This window comes from Pelophylax lessonae (assembly GCF_965119305.1).
Source record: "Pelophylax lessonae genome assembly, chromosome: 8".
Classification (NCBI taxonomy): Eukaryota; Metazoa; Chordata; class Amphibia; order Anura; family Ranidae; genus Pelophylax; species Pelophylax lessonae.
This window is the reverse complement of record NC_138775.1, coordinates 52,664,856-52,677,645: the sequence shown is the minus strand read 5'-3', so window position 1 is coordinate 52,677,645 and position 12,790 is coordinate 52,664,856. Positions and strand designations below refer to the sequence as shown.

The 12,790-nt window shown below is 41.9% G+C and overlaps 1 protein-coding gene across 1 annotated transcript in view; it reads left to right on the top strand.

Annotated features, from left to right (window-relative positions):
- LOC309561467 (cadherin-related family member 3-like) overlaps nucleotides 1-12,790 on the top strand; it is an 84,205-nt gene that overhangs the window by 46,420 nt on the left and 24,995 nt on the right. Inside the window, exons 8-12 of the mRNA XM_082265405.1 lie at nucleotides 2,940-3,117; nucleotides 4,320-4,479; nucleotides 5,030-5,120; nucleotides 6,915-7,013; nucleotides 11,258-11,487. Of these exons, the coding sequence (XP_082121531.1) occupies nucleotides 2,940-3,117; nucleotides 4,320-4,479; nucleotides 5,030-5,120; nucleotides 6,915-7,013; nucleotides 11,258-11,487 (758 nt within the window). The remainder of the gene's footprint in view (nucleotides 1-2,939; nucleotides 3,118-4,319; nucleotides 4,480-5,029; nucleotides 5,121-6,914; nucleotides 7,014-11,257; nucleotides 11,488-12,790) is intronic.

The following is a 12,790-nucleotide window of genomic DNA, read 5'->3' as shown; positions in this document are numbered from 1 at the left end:
GTAATATAGACAGACACTAGACAAATAAGGACCAATAAGATCCGGCTGTTTAACAGTAAAGTACAGTGGTTTTATATATTCTTTTCCTCCTTAATTCCTTTTTCCTCCTTAATTCCTTTTGCTGTCTGTGCCCCTGTTCTGAAGATTGCACCTCATTTTCTGTCCGTGTGACAATTGGATTTTGAAATTTTTGGTTTGTTGTGGATACAAGGATTGGTGATAACCCTTCAGTGGAGACACCTTTTTCCCATGATAACTCTTACAGGAGTGAATTTTTCTTCCTAGGGGTAGATTTCTTCTCACTTCTTGTTGTCTCTCTCTGTTTGTAAGTATGAGTCATTTGCAAGCTGGATGTTTGTAACTCAGGGACTGCCTGTATATGAGGATTTATTATTATGACTTCCAGGCAGCAGATCAGCTCCTTTTCACATGTGTACCAAAAGCCATGCTTAAAAAGCATTTTTATTACAGAGCTCAGTAGCTAAAGCTCTGAGCTAAAATGCCTGCTACAAGCGCACAACACACTCCCTGTGATTTTCTGAATATTGTTTGGCAGTGAGGGAATTTCCCACTATGCACTGCAATCTGCTGACCTGCTGTAAGGAGTCATGTGCTGTGTAGTGATGGCCGTAGTCATGAGATGACAACAGACAACAAGTTCAAACAGCAAAGTTTATGCTTCCTGCTGATTGGAGAGCTCTAGCTTTGACTTGGCCTGGAATGTGCTATATCTCTGCAGAGGGGTAGCTGCTTTCAAACAAAACGCAAAGGCCAGTATACTGGCAAGGGACAGCCTTTTCTACTCAGGGTGGTGATGCTTCGATGAAAACGAACTCTAAGACTTTAAACACTTTTTGTTTTAAAGCACCTGGAATGTATTTGGCTAGTTTATTGGGCTTTAATGTATAACTAAAGGAATTCATTTCTTTTGTTTTGTAGTTTTGGATAGATTGGAGAGGGATTAGAACACCTGTTAGTTTTTATTGCTGTCTGTGTCTCTGTTGAGGAGATTCACCCTCTCTTTTGGTCCTATTTTATCATTATCATTGAAAGTGAAGGTAAGAGAAAATCCCATATTTTTGAGTTGTCATAAAGGTAAGAGAGGGGAAATCTTCCAATGGGGACACTAGTTCTGGTGGCCCCCAAGGAATTCCTTTATTTTCAGGGATTTCCCCTCACTTCCTGTTTGGCTATGTGGCAGGAAGTAAAGGGAAATCTCCCCAATAAGACACAGATGGCGAAAAAAAAGCTGGCAGGGGTTATAAGCCTTCCTTGCTCTTTCCAAAATGAAAATAAAATTGCTTATACAGTATCTCACAAAAGTGAGTACGCCCCTCATATTTTTGTAAGTATTTTATTATATCTTTTAATGTGACAACACTGAAGAAATGACACTTTGCTACAATGTAAAGTAGTGAGTGTACAGCTTGTATAACAGTGTAAATTTGCTGTCCACTCAAAATAACTCAACACACAGCCATTAATGTCTAAACCGCTGGCAACAAAAGTGAGTACACCCCTAAAGTGAAAATATCCAAATTGGGTCCAATTGACTATTTCCCTCCCCAATGTCATGTGACTTGTTAGTGTTACAAGGTCTCAGGTGTGAATGGAGAGCAGGTGTGTTAAATTTGGTGTCATCACTCTCTCATACTAGTCACTGGAAGTTCAGCATGGCACCTCATGGCAAAGAACTCTCTGAGGATCTGAAAAAAGAATTGTTGCTCTACATAAAGATGGCCTAGGCTATAAGAAGATTGTCAAGACCCTGAAACTGAGCTGCAGCACAGTGGCCAAGACCATAAAGCGGTTATACAGGATGGGTTTCACTAAGAACAGGCCTCGCCATGGTCGAGCAAAGAAGTTGAGTGCACGTGCTCAGGGTCATATCCAGAAGTTGTCTTTGGGAAATAGGCATATGAGTACTGCCAGCATTGTTGAAGAGGTTGAAGGGGTGGAAGGTCAGCCTGTCAGTGCTCAGACCATATGCCGCACACTGCATCAAATTGGTCTGCATGGCTGTCGACCCAGAAGGAAGCCTCTTCTAAAGATGATGCACAAGAAAGCCCGCAACCAGTTTGCTGAAGACAAGCAGACTAAGGACATGGATTACTGGAACCATGTCCTGTGGTCTGATGAGACCAAGATAAACTTATTTGGTTCAGATAGTTTCAAGCGTGTGGCGGCAACCAGAAGAGGAGTACAAAGACAAGTGTGTCTTGCCTACAGTCAAGCATGGTGGTGTGAGTGTCATGGTCTGGGGCTGCATGAGTGCTGCCGGCACTGGGGAGCTACAGTTCATTGAGGGAATCATAAGTGCCAACATGTACTGTGATATACTGAAGCAGAGCATGATCCCCTCCCTTCAGAGACTGGGCCGCAGGGCAGTATTCCAACATGATAACGACCCCAGACACACCTCCAAGATGATCACTGCCTTGCTAAAGAAGCTGAGGGTAAAGGTGATGGACTGGCCAAGCATGTGTCCAGACCTAAACCCTATTGGAGCATCTGTGGAGCATCTTTGTCAAACAAAAGGTGGAGGAGCCCAAGGCCTCTAACATCCAGCAGCTCCGTGATGTGGTTATGGAGCAGTGGAAGAGGACTCCAGTGGCAAACTGTGAAGCTCTGGTGAACTCCATGCCCAAGAGGGTTTAGGCAGTGCTGGAAAATAATGGTGGCCACACAAAATATTGACACTTTGGGCCCGATTTGGACATTTTGACTTAGGGGTGTTCTCACTTTTGTTGCCAGTGGTTTAGATATTAATGTTAGTGTGTTGAGTTATTTTGAGGGGACAGCAAATTTACACTGTTATACAAGCTGTACACTCACTACTTTACATTGTAGTCACTTTGTGAGATACTGTAGTTCTACTTTAATGATAGATTACAATTATGTTGAAAGAAAAAAAAAAAAAAGTAATTTCTTTTCAACAGAGACCGGAACAGTGATCATAATATCCATCATGGACAGTGAGGCTTTTGGATTTGTCAACATTCAGTCCTATAATGTGAAGGTCTGCGACCGGGACAATAAATGTGCATCAATATTTGTCACAGCTACTATCCTCCCGATTAATGACAACCCTCCATTCTGTGATGAGTATTTGTACAGGTGAGAACTCTCCTCATGTATGTTATATGCAGTCATATTCATGGAAATATCGCTCATAATATTAGTGCTTCTGTTATGAATGAAGATAGTGAGTGTTCACTGTGTTTATTTAGAAAAGGAAGGGGCCGGTAAATGACATATTTACTAGTATCTTCCCCTGTTCTCCATTCTGAAACATTCCCCGCAGCAGACGAGGGGAGAGGAGAAGAGGAAAGCCAGCAGCACTGTGGGGGCAAGCCTGGCCAGGAGGGGGAATCAGCACCACACATCATGATGAGGGTGCACCCAGGCACACCTGGCACACCCCCTACGCACACCGAAGGCCCTTATCTTGTATAGAATATAATTTTGTGTATGGCCAGCATTATAGTTACAAACTTATGGGTAAAGCCAGCAGCACTGCGAGGGGGGGGGCGTCAACAAAGTGGGGGAAGCCTGGTAGTAGGGGGCTTTGGCACCACATGTAGTGATTAGGGTTTACCCAGGCACACTTGACACACCCCCTGCGCATGCCTATGTGTTGCTATTTTGTCTTCATTGAGATTTTTCTGTATTGTATTGTGGTTGGTGGAATGACAGTACCATCTATGTATGAAATTTTTTTATGTAAACATTTTCCAATAAACTTTGATTGAAGAAAATCACATTCTGTAAAAGCCTATGTGTTTCAAGGGGTTGACGGGTTCCCATTTATCAGGGCTATAAGAGCAACATGAAGAATATAATTAGTAAAAAAAATGTCAATTAGCTCCCGTTAAAATGGTAAATAGAAAATAACTGATGTCCCATTAGGTAGGGGACGTAAAACGATAAACATAATAAAAACTGTACACAAATAATCAATGGGACATCAATTATTTTGCATGTACCATTTTGACAGATGCAAATGGCCTTTTAAAAAAGAAAACTTTCTGGACTTTCTACAGCAATTCCTGGCACTTTCATCCTTTTACGCCAAGTTTTTATTGATGTCTGTGTCCCTACTCAGGAGAGTCACTTTCTGCATTTGTTTCTGGGGACCAATGTCACTGTAATAAAATGTAATAGGCAATGTTATGGCTGTCCCTGGTACAGGAGGTGAGGAGACATACTGGTATTTCAGTGGGGACATCTGTTCTAGAACCAAATGTCAAAGGCAGCCCTGGTGTTCACAGTATTTTGTGATATGATTGTTCAGTATCTTATTGTATATGTTTTTATAGTTTTACGAATCCAGAACCTATTAGAAAAGACACCGTTATTGCAACATTGAATTGCCACGACCTGGATGTACCTCCAAATCCCTTGAAATACCTTCCCAGCAGCGGCCCAATTGGACCAGACAAATTATTTCAACAAACAAACAATCCAAATGTTATAAAGGTGAGGCTGTGTTTCTTTCAACCAGATATGTCACAAATATTTTACAGATCAATGTTATAAATAGTATGATTTTTTTAAATTCCCATTTCTGCTAAATAAATCAGTTATACCACCCCTTATCCTTAAAAGACATTAACACTTACCTACCGAACTTTATGGTTTATATTTAACTTTTTTTAAATATAAGTTTGCTTTTGGGGAAATTGCCTGTTGATCCTGCCACTCGCTATGACTTCCTTCTTCTCACCCATCAAATAGAAAGGGAGGTGAGGGAATATCTCCCAAAAAAGGGACACAGCAATAAAAACTTGACATAGGCTTATTGATCTTCTCCACTAACCCAAATTTAAAAATAAAGGGGCTGACATTGGATTTTAAAACAGTATGATGAGCAATGGCCATGAACAAAGATGAACTAAGTGCAGTTACCCATAATAACCAAACACATTTCCATTTAGCTTTCCTTTTAGTCGGATAACTTAAAGATAAATTCTATTAGCTGTTGTGGGTGACTTATTGAATACAATACATTTCCTTTATAATGTTTTAGGTAAATGAAAATTTGGTGTATGATACTGATCCAGTGACTACATATGAAATAATGGTATCAGTTTCAGATTCCTCAGATACGACCCATACAGGTTAGTTTGTCCTTTTTATTTTTACTAGACTCTTTATTTATCTGTATATTGGCAGAATTATAAAAAAATGACTCTTCTATTTTACCTATAGATGCACCCCCTTGGCATTTCCTCCCTTTATTGAGTTAAAGCCGAACTTCAGTAATTCAGTCACTTTGTAAAATGTGAAGGCACAATATAAGTTTGGTTCAACGAAGTGCATGTCACCCCCTGGACTTATCTTTTTTAATTTACATCTGACAATTGTTTGGAGCTCTAGTAATATAGCTATTGCTACACTCTTTGGCTCTGAGAGGAGAGACGCTGTCTTTTCACATACAGCAGCTCTGCCCTCCCCTCCCCTCTGCTGACCATTCTCAGAAGCCTTTGTATTTTATGAATGAGATTACATAATAGAAATGTCTCTGTGATTGGGCAGGAAGAGGGGAGGGGTGGGCAGAGCAGCTGCACGTGACTCTACAACTAAAGGAGCTAAATCCAGAAGGTCTAGCGTCAGAGCACTGGAAATGCAGTGACAGCTGTCCTCCTGGAGCTCCAAAAAATTGTCACATGTAAATTAAAGAGATATGTCCACAAGGTGGCATGCACCATGTTGCACTTAACTCATAGTATACTTGCACATTTTACAAAGTGGCTAAATTCCTGGAATTCAGCTCTAAGGGTACCATTTTCTGGAGGCTTTAGAGCTTCATGCTATCTATTACCAAATACGAATGCCTTTTTTATGCTGTTTTAAGTGAATAGTAATGGGCAGATACTTCAAACCCAGCACATCTTAAGCTGCCCCATCTACTTTTTGAGAAATTGGACAGCTGCTAGGTAGCAAAAATGGGTAGCCTTGATTGCACCTTCAGATGTTGTCTCTCATAGAACTGTAAATTTATTTAGGAAAACAGTAACTTTAAAAAATGTAGAAAATCTTAATCTGGTCGATGGAGGAAGTAAGGCAGAGTTGAGGCTGGGTTGACCTATATAATGGCGCTTTTCCACTGCATGGAACCGAACGGTTCGGCTCGCTTTTGCGCTTTTCCACTGCATGGTACAGCATGGTACGGTGTTGGAACGGTTTGGTACGGTACGCTACGGCTGCGCTTTTCCACTACATGGAACCTAACGGTATGGCTCGCTTGAACAGTACCACCTTGGTTGTGGTTCCAAGAGGGCCGTAGCGGTACCATATTCCACAATCCTTTGCATGCAGTCTTGACTGTTTGTCACTACTAGCCACTGATTGGTCAGAGAATCGTTGTTATCCCACCCACTTACTACTTTAGTGGAAACGCAAACCGTACCAAACCGTACCAAACCGTTCCAACACCGTACCATGTGGTACCATGCAGTGGAAAACCAAACTGAGCCAAGTGGGGCCGAGTGGAGCCGAGCCGGTACTTGCAGTGGAAAAGTGCCATAAGTCAACAGTGTTCCTGGGATGGGTACATAAAAAAGAAAAGAGCCAAAATGCTTTTTCTAGAAAAGATTCCATGCCCTCCAAAGTGGGTCACATCACCTCTGCTAATCAAGGTGGAACAGAATTCAAATTGACTGTACAGCAAAGATTATGTAATAAAGTGACTAGGCCACCCTAAAGCCTGGAGCAGCATATCTTTAGGAATGTATTTCAGGCCTTGTCCTTCCCTTTGCAATATATACTGTTGCCCCAAAGAATCTGAAGACCCAGCACTGCTATTTGGCTTCTGTGTGCGTATTTTGATATGCGTGTCTGGAAATTGATTAAAAACATTGTAATCCTAGCCATCATTGTGATTGATCTAAGATTTTACATTTTTGTTACAGTAACTGCAACAATAATTGTCTCTGTAACTCCGGTGAACAATTTTGATCCAGAATTCAACCCAACCACATATAACTTCTCTGTGCAGGAAACCGCAAAAGGTAAAGTCTGTAGAGATATCACCTCATACAGTATATAACCACTGACAGCCTAGCAAGTTTGGTATTGTCAGAAGAACTGGTACATCTTAAAATTCTATAGACATGAATTTACTTCTGACCAGTCCACTGATTTTAACTGACCAAGATGATGATCCTAATGTCTGTTGGTAGAAAAAAATAATTATTTTAAGGAAGCTATAAGTCAAAAGCACCCCCTTCAAACAATGGCAACATTTGCTAATATTACATTTGGAAAATGAATATACAGGTGCATCTCATAAAATCAGAATATCATTAAAAAGTTAATTTATTTCAGCAATTCAATTCATAAAGTGAAACTCATTAATTGTATATAGATATGTTACACAGAGAGTGATATATTTCAAGCATTTCTTTCTTGACATTATCCCACAGCTTCTCTATGGGGTTTAGGTCAGGCGAGTTTGCTGGCCAATCAAGCACAGTGCCAAAATGATCATTAAACCAGGAATTTGTACTTTTGGCAGTGTGGGCAGATGCCAAGTCCTGCTGGAAAATGAAATCACATCTCCATAAAGCTGGTCAGCAGAGGGAAGCATGAAGGTAGGCTTTGGACTTGATAAAACACAGTGGACCAACACCAGCAGATGACATGGCTCCCCAAATCATCATGGACTGTGTAACATTTTGCATTTCAGTAAGAGTTGAGAGGCACCGAATCCAAGTTGCATGAGGTCCAGCGTGATGTTGAGCCATGTCATCTGCTGGTCCACTGTGTTTTATCAAGTCCAAAGTCAGCGCAATTCTCTACCAGGTAATTCTAGAGCACTTTATGCTTCCCACTGCTGACCAGCTTTATGAATATGCTGATTTTGTTTTCCAGTAGGATTTGGCCCCTGCCCACACTGCTAAACGTACCAATACCTGGTTTAATGATCATGGTATCACTGTGCTTGATTGGCCAGCAAACTCACCTGACCTAAACCCTATAGAGAATGTGCGGGGTATTGTCAAAAGAAAGATGAAAGACAACAGACCCAACAATGTAGACAAACTGAAGGCCGCTATCAAAGCAATCTGGGCTTCCATAACACCTCAACAATGCCACAGGCTGATCCCCTCCATGCCACACCGCATTGATGCTGTAATTCATGCAAAAGGGGACCCGACCAAGTATTGAGTGCATACTATATTGTACATGGACATACTTTCCAGTAGGCCAACATTTCTGTATTAAAAATCCTTTTTAGTTCTTATGTAGTACTTTCATTTTCTGAGACAAAGAATTATTGCTTTTCACTAGCTGTAAGCCATAATCACCAAATTTAAAAGAAAGAAATTCATGAAATATTTCACGCTCGGTGTAATGCATCTATATAAAATATATGAGTTTCACTTTTTGAATAGAATTACTGAAATAAATAAAATTTTGACGATATTCAAATTTTTTTTGAGATGGGCCTGTATATGTGACAAAGGGTAAGGAATGTTGGAATGGAAAAAAAAATAAAAAATAATACAATTTTATTTTTTTAAGACAATAGGGAACTAACTCTTTGCTTTTACCTGTTTTTCTATCTATATGCAATATTTGTTTTCTGAATAAACACCTAATACATGACAGAGGTTTCCTAGAGCACCATGAGAAGTCTAAAGAAACAGCACAGAAGATGCTGCTTGCTTTGCAACTCCTATTGTCTGAATGAAGCCTCCTACTGATCCTAAAGAATACATTACTCTGATGACTAATAGAGTTCTGTAAACTATGATGTTCTTCCAGCATTGTATCCCTTAAGGAGAATGCAAATATTAATATTCAATATTTCATATAAACCTAAATAAAAACAATACAGTAAAACCTTGGATTGCGAGCATAATTTGTTCCGGAAACATGCTTGTAATCCAAAGCACTCTTATATCAAAGAGAATTTCCCCATAAGAAATAATGGAAACTCAGATGATTTGTTCCACAACCATTTATTCATAAGTCCTTCAGTTTATAGTCCATATAAAAAGATTATAGCATTGCGATATGTTATATAACCATAAAATGTCCATCCACAAATAGCCGCTTCCACATTAGAAGCAAAATCCAGCAGGAGCTACAGAGTATCAAAGAGAAGAGAGGTGCCTCCAAGTGTAGCAATATGGTTCCATTTAATGAAGGTATAACATTTAGCAACTCACATGGTTGATGAATAAAACAGGCACATCTAAGTATGCAGGCATCCGGGGTAAAGCTGTCCACATAGACCATCTTCTGCACCGCCGGCTGCCAGTCTGTAATCCTGACCGGGAAGACCACCCTGCAGTAAAACGATCTGAAAGCGAGGAGCAGCATGGACGGGATGACATAGATGGCAGTGCGGAGGATGGTCTATGTGGACAGCTTTAGCCTGGATGCCTGCATACTTAGATGTGCCTGTTCCAATCATCAACCATGTGAGTTGCTAAATGTTGTACCTTCATTAAATTTAACCATATTGCTACACCTAGAGGAACCTCTCTTCTCTTTTATACTCAGCTGTGACTTGAGGCTACTTGTATATCAAGACATCGCTTGTATATCAAGTCAAAATTTATTTGAAAATTTTGCTTGTCTTGCAAAGCGCTCTTAAACCAAGTTACTCTCAAATCAAGGTTTTACTGTATTTTAAAAAATGTTTCTTATGCTATGTAATTTGCTAGTACAGTGAGCTGTTAGCCAATAGAAAATAAAATTAATTATTAGAAAAGGAGTGAGAAGGTCAATGTTTCCAGGCTGAATTACTGCACAAAGGCACACTTTGCAAGTCCGTGCATCCCTAACTTTTAAAGATAAAGTCAGTTTTTACACAGGGATTGACGGCTGCTTTCTAGGGACTGCTAGAGAGCTGAAATGTGGGAGAGAGAGCAGCAAAGAAGTTATAACCTTTATGCAAAAGCAGGGGCGTACCTAGAGCATTTGGCACCCGGGGCAGATCCTATATCTGGCACCCCCCGAGGTGACGAACTGCCCATTGACGTGTCACGTGTAAAATGTATGAAGACCCCCTTTTACATTACACAGCCCCCATTCCCCTGGACCCCTTTACATTACACAGCCCCCTTACCCCTGGACCCCTTTACATTACACAGCCCCCTTACCCCTGGACACCTTTACATTACACAGCCCCCGTACCCCTGGACACCTTTACATTACACAGCCCCCGTACCCCTGGACCCCTTTACATTACACAGCCCTCTTACCCCTGGACCCCTTTACATTACACAGCCCCCGTACCCCTGGACCCCTTTACATTACACAGCCCCTGGACCCCTTTACATTACACAGCCCCCCATTGGAACCCTTTACATTACACAGCCCCCACCCCCCCACGGAACCCTTTACATTACACAGCCCCCCAATAGAACCCGTTACATTACACAGCCCCATCCCCCATACAACCCTTTACATTACACAGTCCCCCAATATAACCCCTTTACAATACAAACCCCCCCCTCAAAATAACCCCTTTACAATACAAAGCCCCCCCTCCAAAGAACCCCTTTACAATACAAAGCCACCCCCCTCAAAATAACCCCTTTACAATACAAAGCCCCCCCCTCCAAAGAACCCCTTTACAATACAACCCCCCCCCCTCCAAAGAACCCCTTTACAATACAACCCCCGCCCCCCTACCTTTTTAGGAGCAGAGCGGAGGAGGAGGAACTGTTTAAAGCAGAGGATGTGAGAGAGACTCACTGTCACTCCCGACCCCTGAATACACAGCGGTCGGCGCCTCGGCGGGAACTGCAGAAGTTACTGTGCTAGTTAATGAGCAGGTGATTGGTTGATAGGCAGTCCTAGCAACCAATCGCCTTCTCATTAACCAGCACAGTTAACTCCGGCAGCGCCCGCCGATCGCTGTGTATTCAGGGCTCGGGAGTGACAGTGAGTCTCTCTCACATCCTCTGCTTTAAACAGTTCCTCCTCCTCCGCGGCAGAAGCAGTCTGGCGGCCGGCCCCGGGTGTCACCCTGGTCTTCCCTGACACCCTGACACCCCCCTAATGTGTGGCACCCGGGGCGGACCGCCCCCCGCCCCCCCTATTGATACGCCACTGTGCAAAAGTACTGTTACAGTAGATGGGAGGGCAAGTGGAATGCAAGGGTCACTCTGAAGCTGAACTCCAGGCACAATTGTTTTCACTTAAATATATTTCTGAATAGCTGCACCAGTGCCTATGTTCATGTACCCTTAAGGTAACAGAAAGCACTAATCTACTGGTATTCTTTTATTAAAAGATGGCACTGTACTGGGGCAAGTGACTGCTACAGACAAAGATCGACCAGAGTGTGTAACCTATAGTATACGAGATGGGAACTCAGACATAATTCATAGATTCTGGATAAACCCCACATCAGGAATCATTGAGCTAGTGACTAACCCTGATTTTGAGATAAAACCTTCATACACTATGACCATCGAAGCCACAGATTGTGACCCCGTCAGCCCTCGCAAAACACTGGCACAGGTAAGCAAACATTTTGAGTTAGTGCCGTTCAAAATCTGCTGGGCAGATGTGACCTAATAATGACTCAAGGAAATATTTTTCGTATTTTTCCATGATAATATGGTTTCTGCAAGATGAATTTATAGCAACAGCCAAATATAAATGGAGATCTTCAGATAAAAAACAAACAATTATCCTTGGCTATGCTCACTCACTGATTGTTTCCTAAAGGGTTGTAGCTGAGCATGCACAGAAGGTTGCAAATCACTTCTAGGCAGCAGAGAGTACATTTTAATTGAGGGAAAGGACTGGCAGGAATGTCAGGCTATCACATTATGTGTATTGGCTAGTTGATAACCTCAGCCTACAGAAGTGCAACATTGCTAGACTTCCTAAAGACAGTGGATTATGCTCCCCAAACGTATTAATTCGACAGATTAAAGATCTTTCATAGGAAGGACTGTTTCTATAAAAAGTAATTGGAGGACTGGACTGGGGCGCATTACTAATAACTATATGATGGTTGCCCTGAGTGGATTATAGATTACAGTACAGTCCATATAAATGGTACATTGGCATTCCACATCATTGGAGATGTAAAATCCTTGAGAAGGTTAACTAGCCAGACATGACTTTTAGGCTTACAATTTACGTGCATTTTTTTTTTGCAGTCTAAGTGTCCCTACCAAGCCATGGCTACAATGGTGTTCGTAGACCCCAAGTCCTGCTATGAGGATTCTCCTGCTCTTTGTCACTGCATCTCCATATCTTTCTTTTCCCCTTGGCCCTTCTTGCTCCACGATATCGGGTCCACCAAGTGCATTTCTCTCTAGGAGAAATGTCCCATTCACAGCACACTACTGCATTATGGCCCTCTATTTTGCCTACAGGCATCTACCTAATCTCCTCCCTCCATAACATATAGACCAGGTGCAGGACTTCCACACCCAGTTGGTGGGACAAACCCCAGAGGTAAGTAATGCATTACAACCACACATACTGTATTTTACAGTAACACACATTTTCCCACAAAAAAATACATTATAAAGGATCCCTCAGCAACTCAGAAAAATAAAAAAGTAGCTCTGGCTGTCATGCTCGCCCATGACTTCTCTGGCACCGTCCGTTGCAGACCCACCTATTCCTCTTGCAGGATGAGTGATACCCACCAGCATTTAACCTACTACCTGTGAGCCCAGGGTGTCAAGGCTCCAATCCCATGCTGAGATCAAAGGAGAATGCTGCAGAGAGCTTCACAGCTTCGTGTGCCACTCTCTGCAGCATTTAGGACTGGTTTACTGCTGGAGGAAGAAGAGAGCAAAGA